This window comes from Ixodes scapularis, unplaced genomic scaffold (assembly GCF_016920785.2).
Source record: "Ixodes scapularis isolate PalLabHiFi unplaced genomic scaffold, ASM1692078v2 PGA_scaffold11__112_contigs__length_91849675, whole genome shotgun sequence".
NCBI lineage: Eukaryota > Metazoa > Arthropoda > Arachnida > Ixodida > Ixodidae > Ixodes > Ixodes scapularis.
The window spans coordinates 67,633,308-67,649,051 of record NW_024609837.1 but is presented as its reverse complement, the minus strand read 5'-3'; the positions used below and the strand labels follow the sequence as shown (position 1 = coordinate 67,649,051).

The 15,744-nt window shown below is 49.8% G+C and overlaps 1 protein-coding gene across 1 annotated transcript in view; it reads right to left on the bottom strand.

Annotated features, from left to right (window-relative positions):
* LOC8040940 (arylsulfatase B-like) overlaps positions 1-15,744 on the bottom strand; it is a 65,110-nt gene that overhangs the window by 12,464 nt on the left and 36,902 nt on the right. The window contains exon 7 of the mRNA XM_040205920.1: positions 14,409-14,702. Coding sequence (XP_040061854.1) covers positions 14,409-14,702 — 294 coding nt within the window. The remainder of the gene's footprint in view (positions 1-14,408; positions 14,703-15,744) is intronic.

Below are 15,744 nucleotides of genomic sequence, written 5' to 3'. Positions count from 1 at the left end.
GTTTCTGTGCAGGTAAACAAAAGAAAATTTGTACTGGGCCGATCATTTTGTTTCATCGTTTCAATTATCTAGGCTTCTTAAAGGGGCGGTGCAACGATATTCAATTGGAATGTTTTTCACTTTACACGAGCTTACTGGCACTACTGGGACTCAAGGATACTCGCACACAACGCCACTGACCAAGAAACTCTTTTGTTGGGCTCTAATTTTGAAGACGAAACCCAGCCTTTTTATTCAATTTCTCCTTCACAAAACCTGATGACGTAGATGGCCGGTAGCAGTACCGCCCAGTGACGATATTTGAATGCGGCTTATAGATTGGACCCGAGCATTGCGTAGGCACTCGATTTGGGCTCGTGATAATCTATAGCTCGAGAAGCATTCGGGTAGTGTACTGTGTCCAATCGCTGCAATGAAGAAAACAGCCGAACCATAACAATGTCTGGAACGCAGCGCGTGTCCTGTGCCCTGCCAACCCCAGCGCATGGCTATGATCAACATTGGCGGCATATAATCGGCTCCAGGGGGGCTAAGCTCGGCGCGGCGAGATCGAGGCGAGTTCTCCGCCAAACTCGCCGACCGCCGCGATTGGTCGGCGCCGTGCATGACGACACGCGCCGACACTCCCTAGATCGTGACGTTAAACGGAGGGTTTGAGGCGGTCGGAGAGTTGCGGAACTCGCGGCGAGATGCGGTGACGTCATTCTGACGTGGCAGAAGCCGCCGCGGTTGGGAAAAGCTTGCCGGCTCCGACCTAGGCGAGTTTGGGCGAGTTGGGCGCGAGATCAGGGAGAAGCGTCCAAAATGGCAGCGTTTTCGTTCGTGTTTTGCCGTCGGCATAGGTATTTAAACCACGCCAATGTGTTGGACATGGACGACGTTCATTTTCAACAACACTATCGCCTCTCGAAAGACGTGCTAAGGTGGCTGTGCGATGAACTGCGTGGCGAACCGGGCTTGAGGCGATGGAGCGTTGAATAGACCGTCGTCCCCGTCGTGAATCCCACATACAAATTCTACAAAGTGAATCCTAGAAACAAATGTGTTTTTACGGCAATCTGCAACCACGAACGCAATTTACCATTACCTACAGGCTTTTACAATTATTTTTATGGGTTGCTGCGCTGCGTAGATGCAAGATAAACGCACTTGATAAAATTCAAACTAAAACAGATGATAGAAGAAAAGCAATACATGAATGGCGCAGACTAACAACAGTGTAATTTCTTTCTCATCTTTCTTCTTCCACACCGTATTTTGACAAACAAATTGGCCGTTAGTTGTTTATACGGCAGGAGAACATGCCAGAACATTGCGACATTGTCACCTACTGTAGATAAGCAATTTAGCCAGTGCAGTATGACTGCTAGCCTAGGGTCTTTAACGTGCACCACGTATTAGTGATACACGACCGCATGCCGGTACGATGCTCATCAACATCGAAAAGGGCAGGGGTGGGGGTGAATCCACGATCCTGGGTTCTGCAGCGCGAGCTTTCGCTCCACGTGCACCCTATTTTGAAAAAAAAAAATATTGTGGCTGTGTGGCGGTGTGGGGGGAGAAAGATGAGAAAGAAATTACACAGTTGTTAGTCTGCGCCATTCCTGTATGTTGTTTTTCGTCTATACTCTGCTTTAGTTTATATCTTTATCAAGAGCGTTTTTCTTGCATCTACGTGGAACAGCAAACCATCAAAATGTCTAGTCAACTAGCCCACATCCAAGCAATGTTTGTATAATTAGCATCCCTGCTGTTACCTATTCTTATTTGTCATTTACGATTTAAATAAAAACAAATTGGGCTGTATGTATGTTGATACTGCCTAAAACTTGGTCTGCCTCAACGCGGAAGATTTTCCCAGCTGTAGATGAGAAATTTAGCGATGCAGTGCCGTACAACCACTAGCCTGGGGTCTTTAACGTCCATCCCGCAGTAGTGTTAAGGGCAACCCACACTAGCGAGAAAACGCGCCCGGCGCGCCGATAAATCGGTTAAGCGGGAAGATAAAGGGCGTGTCTCTGCACGCGCTCGTGGCGCTGACTGTGCTTCGGCGACATTTTGTTACTTGCCGCGATCGGCGTGCCACGCGCGTTTTCTCGCTAGTGTGGGCGGCCCTTTACACGACTGCACGCCGGTACGATGCTCATCAACATGGAAACAAGCAGGAGTGGGGATTGAACCCAGCATCCTGGGTTCTGCAATGGACCTTTCGCTCGACGTGCTCCGAGCTGGTGTGCGCTAGCCCAGCCGGCCACCGATCCCCCATTTAAATAAAATAAAAACCCTTCACTGCGGAGCGGTAGGGAAAAATCGGAGCTACGCTGGGGAACTCGCCGCCGCCGGGGAGGTCGGAAATGTAAGAGTAGAGTGGGAAACTCGCCGGGGCGGAGTCAAAAGAAGCTCCTCCCCTCCCTCGTGACGTGGCATCGGAGAGATTCCCGCCGGAGGCGAGCTTAGCCCCCCAGATCACATGGCCGCTTGTTCTGGCTGCGAGTTGAGGGGGTGAACTTTGCTCGTTTTCCTAATTTTTTTGCTGCGACTTCGATTGCGTGCGGTGAAAAACGAACGGGTATTTTACAGGTCATTAACATCAGGGATCCGTTCTAAGCGGTATTTGCGCAAAACACAAAAATCGTTGCATCGCCCCTTTAAATGATCCGTGACTCGAGAGGGTCGTTGTGCAGTCTGGTGTGGTAGCCAGTTAGGCCGCCAGGAAGGTATGACCCGCCAGGCCTTGCTCCTACTCCTCGCTACGTCTAGGCAGTCCTCACGGCCACTGGCGATCTGTGTTTCAACGGGGGCTTTCACGAAGATGAAGGGGTGCAGTGCAAGGGAGCGCCGATATTATTTTCAAGCAGTGCTGGGATGCACAACCTCGTCAACAAAGCAATCCACATCGAAACCATGCCACTACTCTCCCTGGCCAAAGATATCCCATGATGCACCGAACGCAGCCTTGCATGCAGGGAATTTTGCAAGTAGTGTATTATCCGAGTCCGCCGCTACTCGGGCACGCAATCTGCGTCAGCGCTCGGTGAGGATGCGGATTCAATCACGCGCTTCGTGTCCAAGAAATGGCTACCACTACTGATGCTTCATCAGGTTCTCAAAAGGGTATATTCAAAGAAACGCGGAAAACCCCTGGGATCACTTGTTCGCGCTAAGAGTGTTGACCTACGTGCCTTAACATTTATGGATATTCGTCTTTGTATATTGCTGCCTTTATTGCACACCGGCTCTTTGAAGAGTATAATGTTTGATATGAGGGGGGCGGAGGGCAGGGGAAACAAGGGCACGTGTGGCTGGCTGCTTCGGCCTTGACCTTTGGAAAAAAAATTCCAAGACACCGCAAAGTCCTGTACGCTCCTCTCTGCCCCCGCGGCGTCTACCACGTGGCACTGAAGAGAGTGAGAAAAAGAGAGGGAGAGAGAGGGTATCACGTTTGGTCACGTACCTTCGGTCGCCCGCCTTCGTTTCCCCTCTAATCCCCTATCTGCTACAACCGGAGCTGCACAGACTGGCGTTCCCTTCGGCTCCGCGGACAGCCAGTTCTGAATGTTTTGCAACAGTTTTATATCGCCTAAAAGAAATCGCCCCTTTTTCGGATCTTGGTGGGAAAGGCAAAGGCTGCAAAGCTCGGACCTCGCTCGTTTAGCGTCCGATATGGAAAAATACCGCTCTGTTTGCTTACGTGAACCGCGGGAGTAACTTCTCATCTACTTGAGCTAAATTTAGCGCGCAGCCAATGTAACACAGACAAAAAATGATGTGTGAGCAAGAGGCCTTAATGACGCCGTAGTCCTTGACTTCCTGCAGGGTGCCAAGCCAACGCGGGGCACAGGCATGACACAGTTTTGGGGAAGCTTACAGAAAGACTCAGGTCCAACCAGCGAGGACCCGAGTGCCGACTGAACCCTGACGTAGCGTTTGTGCGATTGTCTTCCGTCAAAGGAGTTCGAAACCGGAGAGTTTAGGTGCCAGAAAGGGCCGACTACATAACACATTCTGTGTTCTAAATCAATCGTCCCTTTCGCCCACTATTGTGACAAAGGCAGTGGTAACACAGAATGTGATGCGGCGTCGAGCAAGATGCGATAGCAGCGCCGCCGTGTCTGGTGCCACGGCAACTCCGTCATAACTCCGGAAGAAAGACATAACAGAAGAGGAAGATGATAGATTCACGCCGCGCTGCGGCTTCCTCGTGAACGACCCTACCTAGAAATCTCACCGAAGTAAAGAAAGAGCAAGGAAAGAGCGCGTGCACTCGGCGAGAACGCTGAAGACCTAGATAACTCTCTCGTTTGGCGCATACACAAAACAGAGCGCGTCACTGGCGTGTTTCATTACGTCGTCTGACCCGCCAGAGTACCCCGAATCCACTTGGAAAGACGCGCGGCCGGCACTCTCGTCCAATCAGCGAGGAGACGAACCCTGCGTCATTGTTCGGCTGGCACTCGTCTTTTCGTGTGAGAACCAGAAACGCTAGGGCGGCAGTCATACTTCCCATACATCGTTCAAAGAGCGCGGTGTCCACCGATACGCTGACAGACTTATCTGCGGTGACTTCTGAGGTATGTTCGAAGCGCGTCTTATTCTTACATATGTGCGCTCTGAAAACGTCTGCAGATAGTTTCAGTAAGGCCAGTTTGACACGAGCGCCATGCAGTAAGAGAGTGAGAAGTGTTTAAAAGAAAGGAAACCTGGAACCTATTGTCACACCGTCGATTGAGGGCAAGGCAGTTCTAAGTTATGGATGGGGGAGAGAGGGATCAAAAGAAAAGATGATAAAGGTAAAGAAGGAAGAGGGAGGGCATCTTGGATGAGGTCACAGTTACTTGATTATCAGGCTGTAGGTGAGCTGGTTGGTGCATGATACAATAAAAGGCCAGCTGAACAGAGGAAAATAGAATATAGAGAGAAAAAGAGACAGGAATATCGCTGGACTACCCAACTGTAGTTTAATACTTCCTCCAATTTCTGAACCTTGACTTTGTGCTTTCTTTTTTGTTTTAAAATCCATATGAAAACACAGCTTATATTCGAAAACCTTAATAAACTTATATGTGAATCACCCGCACTTCACCGGGATATAAAACACCGCAAATATATATATATATATATATATTTTTGTAGTAAGCTTGATCGAGGGCTCGCTGACGCACGTTGCTTCGTTTTCCTCGATGGCTAAGGTCTCGAGCATCTCTCGTGCATACTCGTTCTTGTTTTGCGATGATGGTGATGCTGTTGAACTCTGCAATGAAATCACAGTTGCGGCAATAGGCTGGTAGATGACCAGCTATAGTGTCTTTTAACGATGCTGTGTGTTCTCCTGTCCTGTCGTTAAGGCATCTACCAGTTTGGCCAATGTAAGACTTGCCACACAATAAGGAAATGTGAAAAACAACCCCTGTTTCACATGGGGCGTATCGTGCCCTGTGAGCGATGTTGCATGTTTTTATGTGGTTGGTTTCCTGGATCACCTTACGGCACATGGAGTAAGCTTTGTTTGGTGCAGAACGCACGACCTAGATGTGCTGCCTTGCAGTTATCTTTTTTAACTTGTGTGTTATTCTATGAATCTAGGATAATAGTGCAATCTCTTGTTTATCTTTTGTTTGCTGCGTTCCACCCGTGCGAGATGTTTTGCTCTTCAGTTTAGTGGAGATTTTTTCACATACGCTGACCAAGAGAACATTCGGATATGCAGAGTCTCGTAAGCGGGAAATTGTCTTTTAAACACTTTCAACAAAAAAGTGGAGGGTGCATTGAGTCTCGCATAGCCCCTCAACTGTTTCATTTGTTCCTGGCAGCACGTAGAAGGACCATCAAGGATAACTTAAAAGACAATAGAATCATGGCCATCTTCAGGTATGTTGATGATTTTCTGATACTACATACGAAAGAGGTAGGGGATAGAACCAGTGAATGCAAACTGACAGTCCTGGAGTGGTTCCAAGAATGCTGCCCAGAATTGGTTTTTAAACACGAACTACCCGTGGACAGGGGTATTAAGTTCCTTGATCTCAAACTGAAACTCAAAGATAAACACCTTTGGTGGATGTATGAACCCAGGTCAAGCAAAGGAGTTCTTCGCTTTGATTCAAGACATTCCAAAACCACAAAACGAAGTGTTGCGGACACCGCTCTTCTATCGGCCTTAAAGGGCAACTCCGCTCAATTTTTGCTACTGAGAAAACAATGTAATTCTATTCAGTATAATCTAGAAAGGCTACAAGTCAAATATTGGAATTGAATTCCGTCTAAATAGTTGTACAAGCGCGAAAGTAACAATATCGGCTAACTATAGCGGGAACGTGCGGCGCAGCCAACACTGCACTTCCGCCGATCTGTTTCCGCCGCTTCCACCGTCAGTGACGTTTGTAGCATGCGCAGGTGTTTTCTTCGTTTTTTCGTTTCGAGGTACAGAATCTACAGGCGGCGCCTCGCTCGGCGCCCCCGGCGGTCACTCTGCCCTCTGAGTCTACCAACTATTGTGACTCCACCTACTCTACCTCGGAGGCGGTGTCCACGTGATCTGCGAGCGAACGCGGAGGCTCCGGTTGCGTCTTTGCCATTGTGCTGGTTGTGCCGTGTTCATCTTTCGTTGTTTTATTTAGGCAAGAGGCGCGTAGATTTGTTCCTGGTGTGCCTTTGCAATGGCTGGCAGAAAGCGCAAAGGCAGTGGCTTACGTTGTTGTGTCGCTGGCTGCCCGAACTACCAGCTAAACAGCCCAGGAGTCCTTTCTTCCACAGGTTTCCTGGCGACATTGAGCGGCGGAAACTTTGGACGGACGCCCTGTACCTATGGGACCCCAAGAAGTCCTTGTCGCCAACTGCCAGGATATTGATCTGTTCCGATCACTTCTTGCCCGAATGTTACGAGCGAAATATGCGCGTGTTAGCTGACTGTGGCTTCTCGACGAAGTACGCGAAGCTGAAGCCGGACGCCGTGCCGTCGATCTTCGCACGCGGCACAGCTTCCCCGACAGCAGACGGCTCAGCGGTGGCTCCATCATGTTCAGATCTCGACAGCCAGGAAATTGAGTGGCTAACGCGATTTTACGTCGGCAACATATGCAATCAAATATTACTCCAGCACATCGCTTTGGCATAGACAAGTGTTGAGCGATTGCTCATGCAACCAGAACACGTTTTCAATACGCGATCGCGGGCTTTCGAGATGTATCTTTCTCGCGGGGCAATGTTAGCACGATGCACGATGCGTACGTTCACTGTCTCCTGCTGTCAGTCGTTTCTATCGGAGAGTTGCATGGGTTCATATACACGGGGGCTATTGGAACTACGTAATCGGAATTTAGAACAACGAACGGTCGCACCACATAAGTTATTAGAACAACGAACAGAAGCCACACATGCTGACTACGTTGCAACAGTCCTTCCTCAGACCCGTTCAGGTTAGCAATACAGCTCTCCCAGCGTGCAAGCGCGTGCAGCGTGCACGAGAACGTAGCGTTGACAAGCTTCCCCGCATAAAATAAGATATGACGGCGGCTACAGGCCCAGCTTGCATCTACTACAATTGCGTACAAAATATACCTTGACAAGAACTTACCTCGTTGTGTGTTTCGGTTCACTACGGAAATGAAGCGGGAGCCGTCCTGTGCAGCCGATGTGATGCAGACGACGTGTGTGCAGCGCCTGTACGTGCGGAAGGCCACGTGACCCTTTGTATCCACGTGGTGTGTGCATGCTCTCGACTGTAGACGCTGACGATAGTGTTGCCCATCCTTGCCGAAGTTTCGGTTTCGTTTTGCGATTTTGCTTCTTTCAAGATTAGTCGGAAATTAATTTACTTTTCGGGGAAAAGAGTATGCAGGGTCGTTTATGACTGCTTTGCAAGGTAACATCATCCACTAACTCCAAATTTTCAAAATTGAGCGGAGTTGCCCTTTAAAGAAATCAGGCCACCATAATAATGAATTCAGTTTTAAAAGACAAACTTCCCGTTTACGAGACTGTGGATATCCAAAAGTTCTCTTAGTCAGCGTGTGTGAACCGGTCTCCAGAAAAATGAAGAGCAAAACATCAGGCACAGGTGTAACGCAGCAAGCAAAAGATAAACAAAATATTGCAATATTACCCTACATCCATGGAATAACACAGAAGTTAAAAAAGATAGCTGCAAGGCAGGACATCAAGGTTGTGTGCTCTGCACCAAACAAAGCTTACTCCATGTGCCGTAAGGTAAACCAGGACACCAACCACATGTGGTGATGGTGCCGGGTAGTCGGTGTCCGGAACACCAATAAAGACAATAAACTCCATTGCCAAAGAATTAGGGCAAGAGAGCGGGCGTTGGCGAAGGCGATTCACAAGTGGAGCTGTTCGCTTCCTTATGTGCCAGAGGATCAATTCTACCGTGGTTTTCGACTAGGTTTACCCTCGCTTCCAGCGGTGTTGGAACGTTTGGTGAATATCTGTGTAATTCAAGGCACAGACGGTTTGTCACTATCTGAAGAGTCTCAACTGCTGAGCTCCGGGCATTGCCGAGGTGCACCCGTGGCAGTGCGTATAGCAACCTTGAAAAAATAAGACCTCCATAGAGTTGCATCATCATTGCCTGTAAAGTCCCCCGTCTGTTGAGAATAATTACACGGATAGCGTTGAGGTGTCGGCGACATCTGATAATGGTTGTCTCGACTGCTAATCGCCAGAAGACTCGACGATCTAGGAGGACGCTCAGAGCGGCGACAACCAGAGCGGCGAGGCCTAGCTGGAATGTTCGCTGCATGTTATGTATGAGCTAGTTAGGGAACTAGCCGAGAGAGCACCATCTTCAGCGTAAATATCGATGTCAATGGATGGAAAGGGGTGTCCAAGGGCTGCAAAGCCAGCGGCAGAGGTGCCACTGCTGCATTGAACAAAAAATGGCTAATGACGCTGCCCTGAGGAACACCCTGGGCTACTTTCTGTTGCGAACTGCGCGCAGCTTCTAAGAGAACGCAAATTGTACGCCCTGTCAGGAATGCACAAAAAAAGCGAATGCTCGGCCGGTAACACCAAGCCTGATTAGCTGAGCGAGAATAATTTCGTGTAGGTAGAGTCAAAGGCCTTTTTGATATTAAAGAATATTGCCGAGGTAGCTTGGCGAGTTGCCTTCGATTGTTCCATGTCTGACACAAGGTCGCCAATCGCGTCTGTTGTGCACCGCCGTTGTCGGAAGCCTGGTAGCTGATGAGGTACAGCGCCAGATGTCTCAAGCTGCCAGTCAAGGCGTCTCATTATCATTCGCTCCAAACCTTGCCGGTACAGCAAGTGAGGGAGATAGGCTTATAGGAACTGGTATCACTGGATGGTTTCCCTGGTCTGTGAATGGGAACCACTTCAGATGTGAGCGATGCGCATGGCAAAACAACCGAGCGCCAAATATCATTCAGATATTCCAAAAGGCCCGGAAGGACCGTTGCATCTAAATTGAGCAAGGCCTGAAAGGTCCCTGGAGCTCTGGGTTTGCCAGCAGAGCGGCGAAGAACATGTTGCAGGTCCTTCATCGTGAAGTCCGCGTCGCTAGCGGCCGGTGTTGTTGGTAAAGTGTTTGTAGTGGTTCTATGCGCGGCATAGCCTTGGGGTGAAACAGCGAAAGAGGTGAATTCATCGACAAGGAACTCTACTGCTTTAGCCACGGTGATGTTCTGGACGATGGCAAAACTGAGAACCGGTGACAGTGGAACAGCGTGCCCGGCAAGGACACGGGCTATGCGCCACGCTTGTGTTCCTCCACCTGAAGAGTGAAGCGACTCGCAACGATGCCGCCATTTTCCTCTTTGGAATAGTTTGGTGTGCTTGCGGAATGCTTTGTTTATTTTTTTTTATACCGATGAATGTCCTTTCGTTTGATGCTTTAAGTACTCGGCACTGTTCCCGGCGTCGCGAGGCACGTAACTTGAGGTTTGTTAGGTAAGGATCTGGCCGGTATTTGGGAATGATCACGGTTCAGGTCCTTTTGGATAGCGCATTGGAGACGGCTTTCGTGTAATCCATATTGCCTAGAGACATTATTTCGGCAAAGATCACGCGGTAAGCATCCCAGTTAGTCACGTTGCTAGTTTTTTTCGTGGTGGCGCCTCTTCCTAGGGAAGTAATATTGATTGGTAGGTGGTCGTTGCACCAGCTATCAGGCTCAGTTGACCACAAGGCTCGTAATGGGGCCGTAGTGAAGCTAAGGTCAAGTACACTTCTCTCCACGCTAGGTCGTACGAAGGTTGCTACTCCGTCGTTCAAGCTGTGAAGACCAAGGGCAGTTGCGACATCCTCTAGCATTCGCCCGTGAGGTGTTGTTTTCTCATCCCCCAAGGGCTCGTTGTGGGCGTAAAAAGCCCCAAGAAACAGGGAAAATGGTGCGCATCGCGAGAGGATTGCACGCAATGAAGGTTGTCCGAGGCGTACTTTTGTAGATAACACAGGGCGATAGACGAATCGATTATGGTTTGGAGTTTGCCTCTTGGAGGGCTGGCACTTCAATTTGGTGCCTTTGTCTATATTGCCGAAAGTCGTCTATCTGTTTTCGTAGTCCATTAACATTCCACTGAAGAATCTGAGGTATTAAACTGCGTCTTACGCAGCGAGGAAGTAATTGTTTTGTCGATTGCAGTCCGGCCTTATTAAGGCGAGAGTACTAAAACCAGGAGCTGGAAAATGGCAAGATTATGTCGATTACTGTAACCAGTGCTTGTGCGAATGAAAAATTGAGATACGTGACAAAGATGCGTAGCTGTATGGCTAACGTACAAATCGCACTTCCGAAGCTTTGGGGCTTATGTGTTGCATTATTATATTAGTATTAGCAGGTGACTGGCTGTGTTTTCGGGTTCACCGGACCAGACCTCTTGAAGGGCCTTTATTGGCAGTAGCTGTTGGAGCGTTAGAATGCTGAGTTCTTGGTCGAGACTGTGCTGTAGGAGCTGCTGAGGCGTCTGGAGTAGTTTTGCCTGTGAAACTTTCAAAAGGAGGGAAGTCATCCTCGTTATGGAGTGGAATACATAATTGCTTCTCTTCTTTTGAGCCTTAAGATCGATTTCAAGGTGTCCGGTGTCTTCCAGTTCCGACCTGCAAATGGGTGCACAAGAGCATCCCGAAGCTTGCTTCCCAGAGAGGGTGCGACGTCGTCTTCAAGAAAGTGACTAGCTGGGGAACTACCTGCGCAAGAAGGATGGAATTCTGCTTTCTGGCACTCCTCGACGGCCCCCAAGGACCAACAAGACTGCCAGTGCGACACCGGTCTCATTGGAGTGCACATGTGCGTCAGAAGAGCTTGGAGGCGTGCTCAGCCTCGTCTTGCATGCACCAAGGAGGCTGCGAGCTTTGCGTCCCTTCAGTGTGCTGCTGGACAACCGACGTGAGCCGCCTCTTGTATGTACCGAGCGACGCCGGGGCTACAGCGGCTCGGCAACTCGCTGGACCTGCGGGAGTTACGTGAGGAAAGGCGACACGACCTGCGAATGGGTGCAAAAGGGCGGAGGGGTCCCGCAAAGCTTGCTTTATGAAAGAGTGAAACATAGTCTTCAAGTGCATGCCTAGCTCGGGAACTACCTGCGCAACGCGAGTGGAATTCAGCTCTCTGAGTGTAATAAAGTGACTTGCACACTGAACGTGACCCTATTCACTACTATTATCAGGCGCTGTGTCTAAAGATAGGTCTGACGTACCTAGGATGCAAAATCTAAAGATACGTCAGACGTACCCAGGACGCGGAGTCTGTGTCGGGTGTCCTAGCGTGGGCAGTCGGACTGCGACCGGATGCTCCCGCTGGTGTATTTACAGCAGTCCGAAAGCGTTCCACGCTTGCGACTTATCGACCTTGCATAAGTGGCTGGCAGCCGCTTGGCCTGGCTGCCGTGTGATACACGGGCGTGTGCCTGTCGTGTGTGAAAACGCGTGGAGTGCCAAGAAAATCAAACATTGTGTCTAACAATCTACTGATTTCAAATTCCCCGACTTTTCCAAGTTTTTCCCTGACTATTTTGATCAAATTCCTTGAGTTTTTGAGTCGAAGGATGACATTTCGGCAATGTCATTCAGCATGGCCGTGCCGACGAGCAACCGCCATGCCGCTTTCACTAGTCGTCTTCCCTTATTTAGCCCACTTTTTGAATGATTCCCTGACTTTCCCAGATGATCCGAAATTCCGAGTTCAAGGCTTTCCAGGTTGGCAGACACCTTTTGAAAGTTCGGCACGCGTTTGCGGGGTTTAGTGATCGGGAAGCTGCTCGAGAACAACATAACTATAAGAGAAGCTGGTACAGTACTGCTTACACGACTGTCGCCCCTTCACAGAAGGCACCCGGCAGGCGGCCGGGAGCCGCCGTCCGCCCGGAGTGATCGCCGTCGGTCTTTTTCACGTCACTACGGATCGCATAGTGAAGTGGTCTGTAGATAGCTCAGCACCCAGCAGTTCGGAGATTTCAACACTTCTCTCGCTGCTTCAAATGCGAATCTTGACCGTTGACCTAAGAAAATTGCCCGGGCATGTCCGCCGTACCGTTAGAACTCCGTGTTCTGGTTACGTCCTACATACCTTTAGACTCCGTGTTCCGGATGGGTTCGACGTATCCTTCGACACAGCGATTATCGAGGAGCTCCCGTGGTTAACGATTGCGGATATTTTAATTAAACTTGAACGACCGAGCGATGTCCGAGTTAGTGATCCGAGCCCGTACGAGAAGCACGGGACCGAATCTGGCTTAATCTAAATTAAATAAAAAAGAAAAGCCTCATTCCCTCATACTTCACGTTATTCCTACGCGGGAGAGCACACAAAACCCTGAAAAACCGAATTCCCCACACGAAATCCACACACTCCGATCAACGCCCACAACGCTTCCGACACGCACTGGGCGCTGCCATCTTATCGTTGACGCCAGAGATTTGGTCTGGTTACGTCATAGATTTGGCCTGGTCATGTGTCTAGTGGTCAAAATTGTACAACATGGCGGCGGCCAATCGGGGGTCACTTTTGCCTGATGAACGGTATACTAGTTTATCACTCTAAGGCCCTCTACCTCGTTGAGACGCCGGTACGGAGTCTGCTTTCGGTGCGAGCTGCGCTGCTTTCCCCCCGTGCTGCGCTTTCGTAGAACTTTCGAAGGGTTCTCAAAGATGAGGCTACCGGTCACGCCGTGTTTCAAGGATCTCTTCGTCTAACAACTTCAATCAAGAACGAAATATCACCCACGGTACAGTGTACTAGATCCACGGCTATTTTATGGCTGCCTCCCGCCATTGAGCTGTTCACCATATTACTATGATGGCTAGAGATAATATAACTCTACCAAAAAGATGGCCGACCGTTGCCGCACTCTTGTCCATCGGCGGAGCTAGTCAAGCGCGATTCAGCAGATAGGCATAGAGATCACTGATCCTGGTTGGTTCGGTAGGCTTAACAATGACTGTGAGATTATAACCCGGTTGGGTTATGATTCTGTGCTCGCTTGAATTTAAGCCGTGTCGTCTCTTCTTCGGCATTTGGGTTTTCCACCCAGCTTCGTCCTCGAAGTCATTCATGACACTATCATGAGTCTTATAGGGCTTGTTATGTGATTCGGCAGATCTAGATTTATCCTAATTAGGTTGTGGTGGATTCGGTAGGCTCATTTTACGTGGCGTCTGTTGGGAGGAGTCACAGCTCCTGATTTGGCACAGAAAGAACTCGTATCCTTAAAGAACCAGGGAAATATTTGGTCAATAAACCCAAAAATAACCATAAAATAATGTAGTCTTGTTAGAGCTACAAATTCGATCGTCCTGCCATGAGCGTCGTCATCGTGTTCTCCCCCATACAGTAAGAAACATACCACAGGCAGTGTATGCACACTGTCTTATGAAGGATGTACTAGCTGTGTGTCCGTGGCTTTAGGTGCCAGGTATGCGGAGCGCAAGTTCATCTGCTTTTTTAACATGGATTGTGGTGACGTCCGAAAGACGTTGATCTCTGATTGGTTCTGATTGAAGGATTTTGAATAGACCTCAAGGCAGCTTGCTTTAAGGTCTACCCACTATTCTTTTATCAGAGCCAATCGGAGCTCGGCGTCGTTCGGACGTCTGCGCAACTCCTGCGCAACAAGAAGACGACGCCCTCTCCGCATAGACGCCTTGCACACGCGCCAGGCTAAAGCGGCCATTTCTGACCCTCTCTCGTCTTAGCCAGATGCGGAGCCACTGAAACAGGTACTGATGAGCCTCCGCAAAGGGCAATCCTGGGGACAAAAGCACAATTAATTTAAAAAAGGCAAAAACCTGCAATGCCGCCGTGGTAGTGATTAAGTGAAGTAAACATGATAACAGGAAACAAAACAACAAAAAAAACTGACGGTCGGCTACGGCGGCGCCCGTGCAGAGCTGCTTCAAGCGTCTATAATATATTCTGTGCCGAAACTTGCACGGGAACGTACCGGCTGCGGAGTAAAGGGTAGGAAGCCAGTCGGTGACGTGCATCATCTGGTCCGAGACGACGCCCTTGCGCTTCAGCAGGGGACTCCAGATGAAACCCGTCGCTCTGCAGCCTCCTTCCCAGAGGGTTCCCTTTCCGCCACGCAGGGGGAAGTTGAAGCCTCGATTGGAGTGGGCACCAATCGGGAGCCCGCCGTTGTCGGAGCTGAGGGCGATGATTGTATTCCCCAGCATGCCAGCGTCGCCCAGTGCTTGGAACACCTCCCCGATGGACTCGTCAAGTGCATCCACCATGCCTGTGCGTTCCAAAACAAAAGTGAAAGCCGTTTAAAACTCCGTGTAACACCGAATTAGAGCGCAGCTCTTGAGGAGGAGGAGGGGAGGGTACTGGAGGGGGGGGGGGGTCAAGTGACCTGGGGGGGGGTCACTTGACCCCCCCAGGTCATTTGACCCCCGCATCCGCATCGTCATCGTCTTCATCACGAATGACGTCATCAGTGACGTCACTGATGACGTCATCAGTGATGATGACGATGACGTTGAGGATGCCGGTGACGTCATCAGTGACGTCACTGGTGACGTCATCAGTGATGATGATGATGACGATGCGGATGCCGGTGACGTCATCAGTGACGATGACGTCATCGGGGAGGTCACGTGACCTCGGGGGTGTCACGTGACTTCGGGGAGGGGGGTCACGTGACCTTGAAAGAGGGGGGTCACCTGACCTCGGGGGAAGGGTCACGTGACCTCAGGGGGGGTCACGTGACCTTGGGGTGATCTTGAGATGACCTTGGGGGGTCACGTGACCTTGGGGTGACCTTGGTTACGCTGACGCCGACGCCGACGCCGCTCAAGCCGGGAACGGGCCCCTAAGAGCTGCGCTCTAAAAAAGGATTGACGTTCGGGTTTATACGGTCACGGTAGGGCTAAAGTGAAAAGGCACTCTTTCTGACGTCGTTGCCATGAGGGTTAGTTTCGCCCTACCAACGCAACTCGGTAGGCTCGCTGCTCCCCCACCTGTCCTTCTAAGGAGGCACACCTATGTCACTGTGGTGGGCTGTTCTCTCAAGGGTCGAATGAGGAATATTTAGACTAGTTAGAATTACAAGTCTTCAGGCAGTCCGCTTGCTGTGATTTAAAGGAAACAATTTTTCCTCTTCGTCTTCACAAATGGCAATGTTTCATAAAAAAACGTATATAGATCGTAAGACAAAATTATTTCAATCGGCACACTGCGGCTATCTCGCATGAGTACATTGGCGCACATTTTTAATAAAGCTGTTCAGTAACGAGTAACCTGTAAAGCTCATAGCTAAACAGGTTACCCGTTACCAA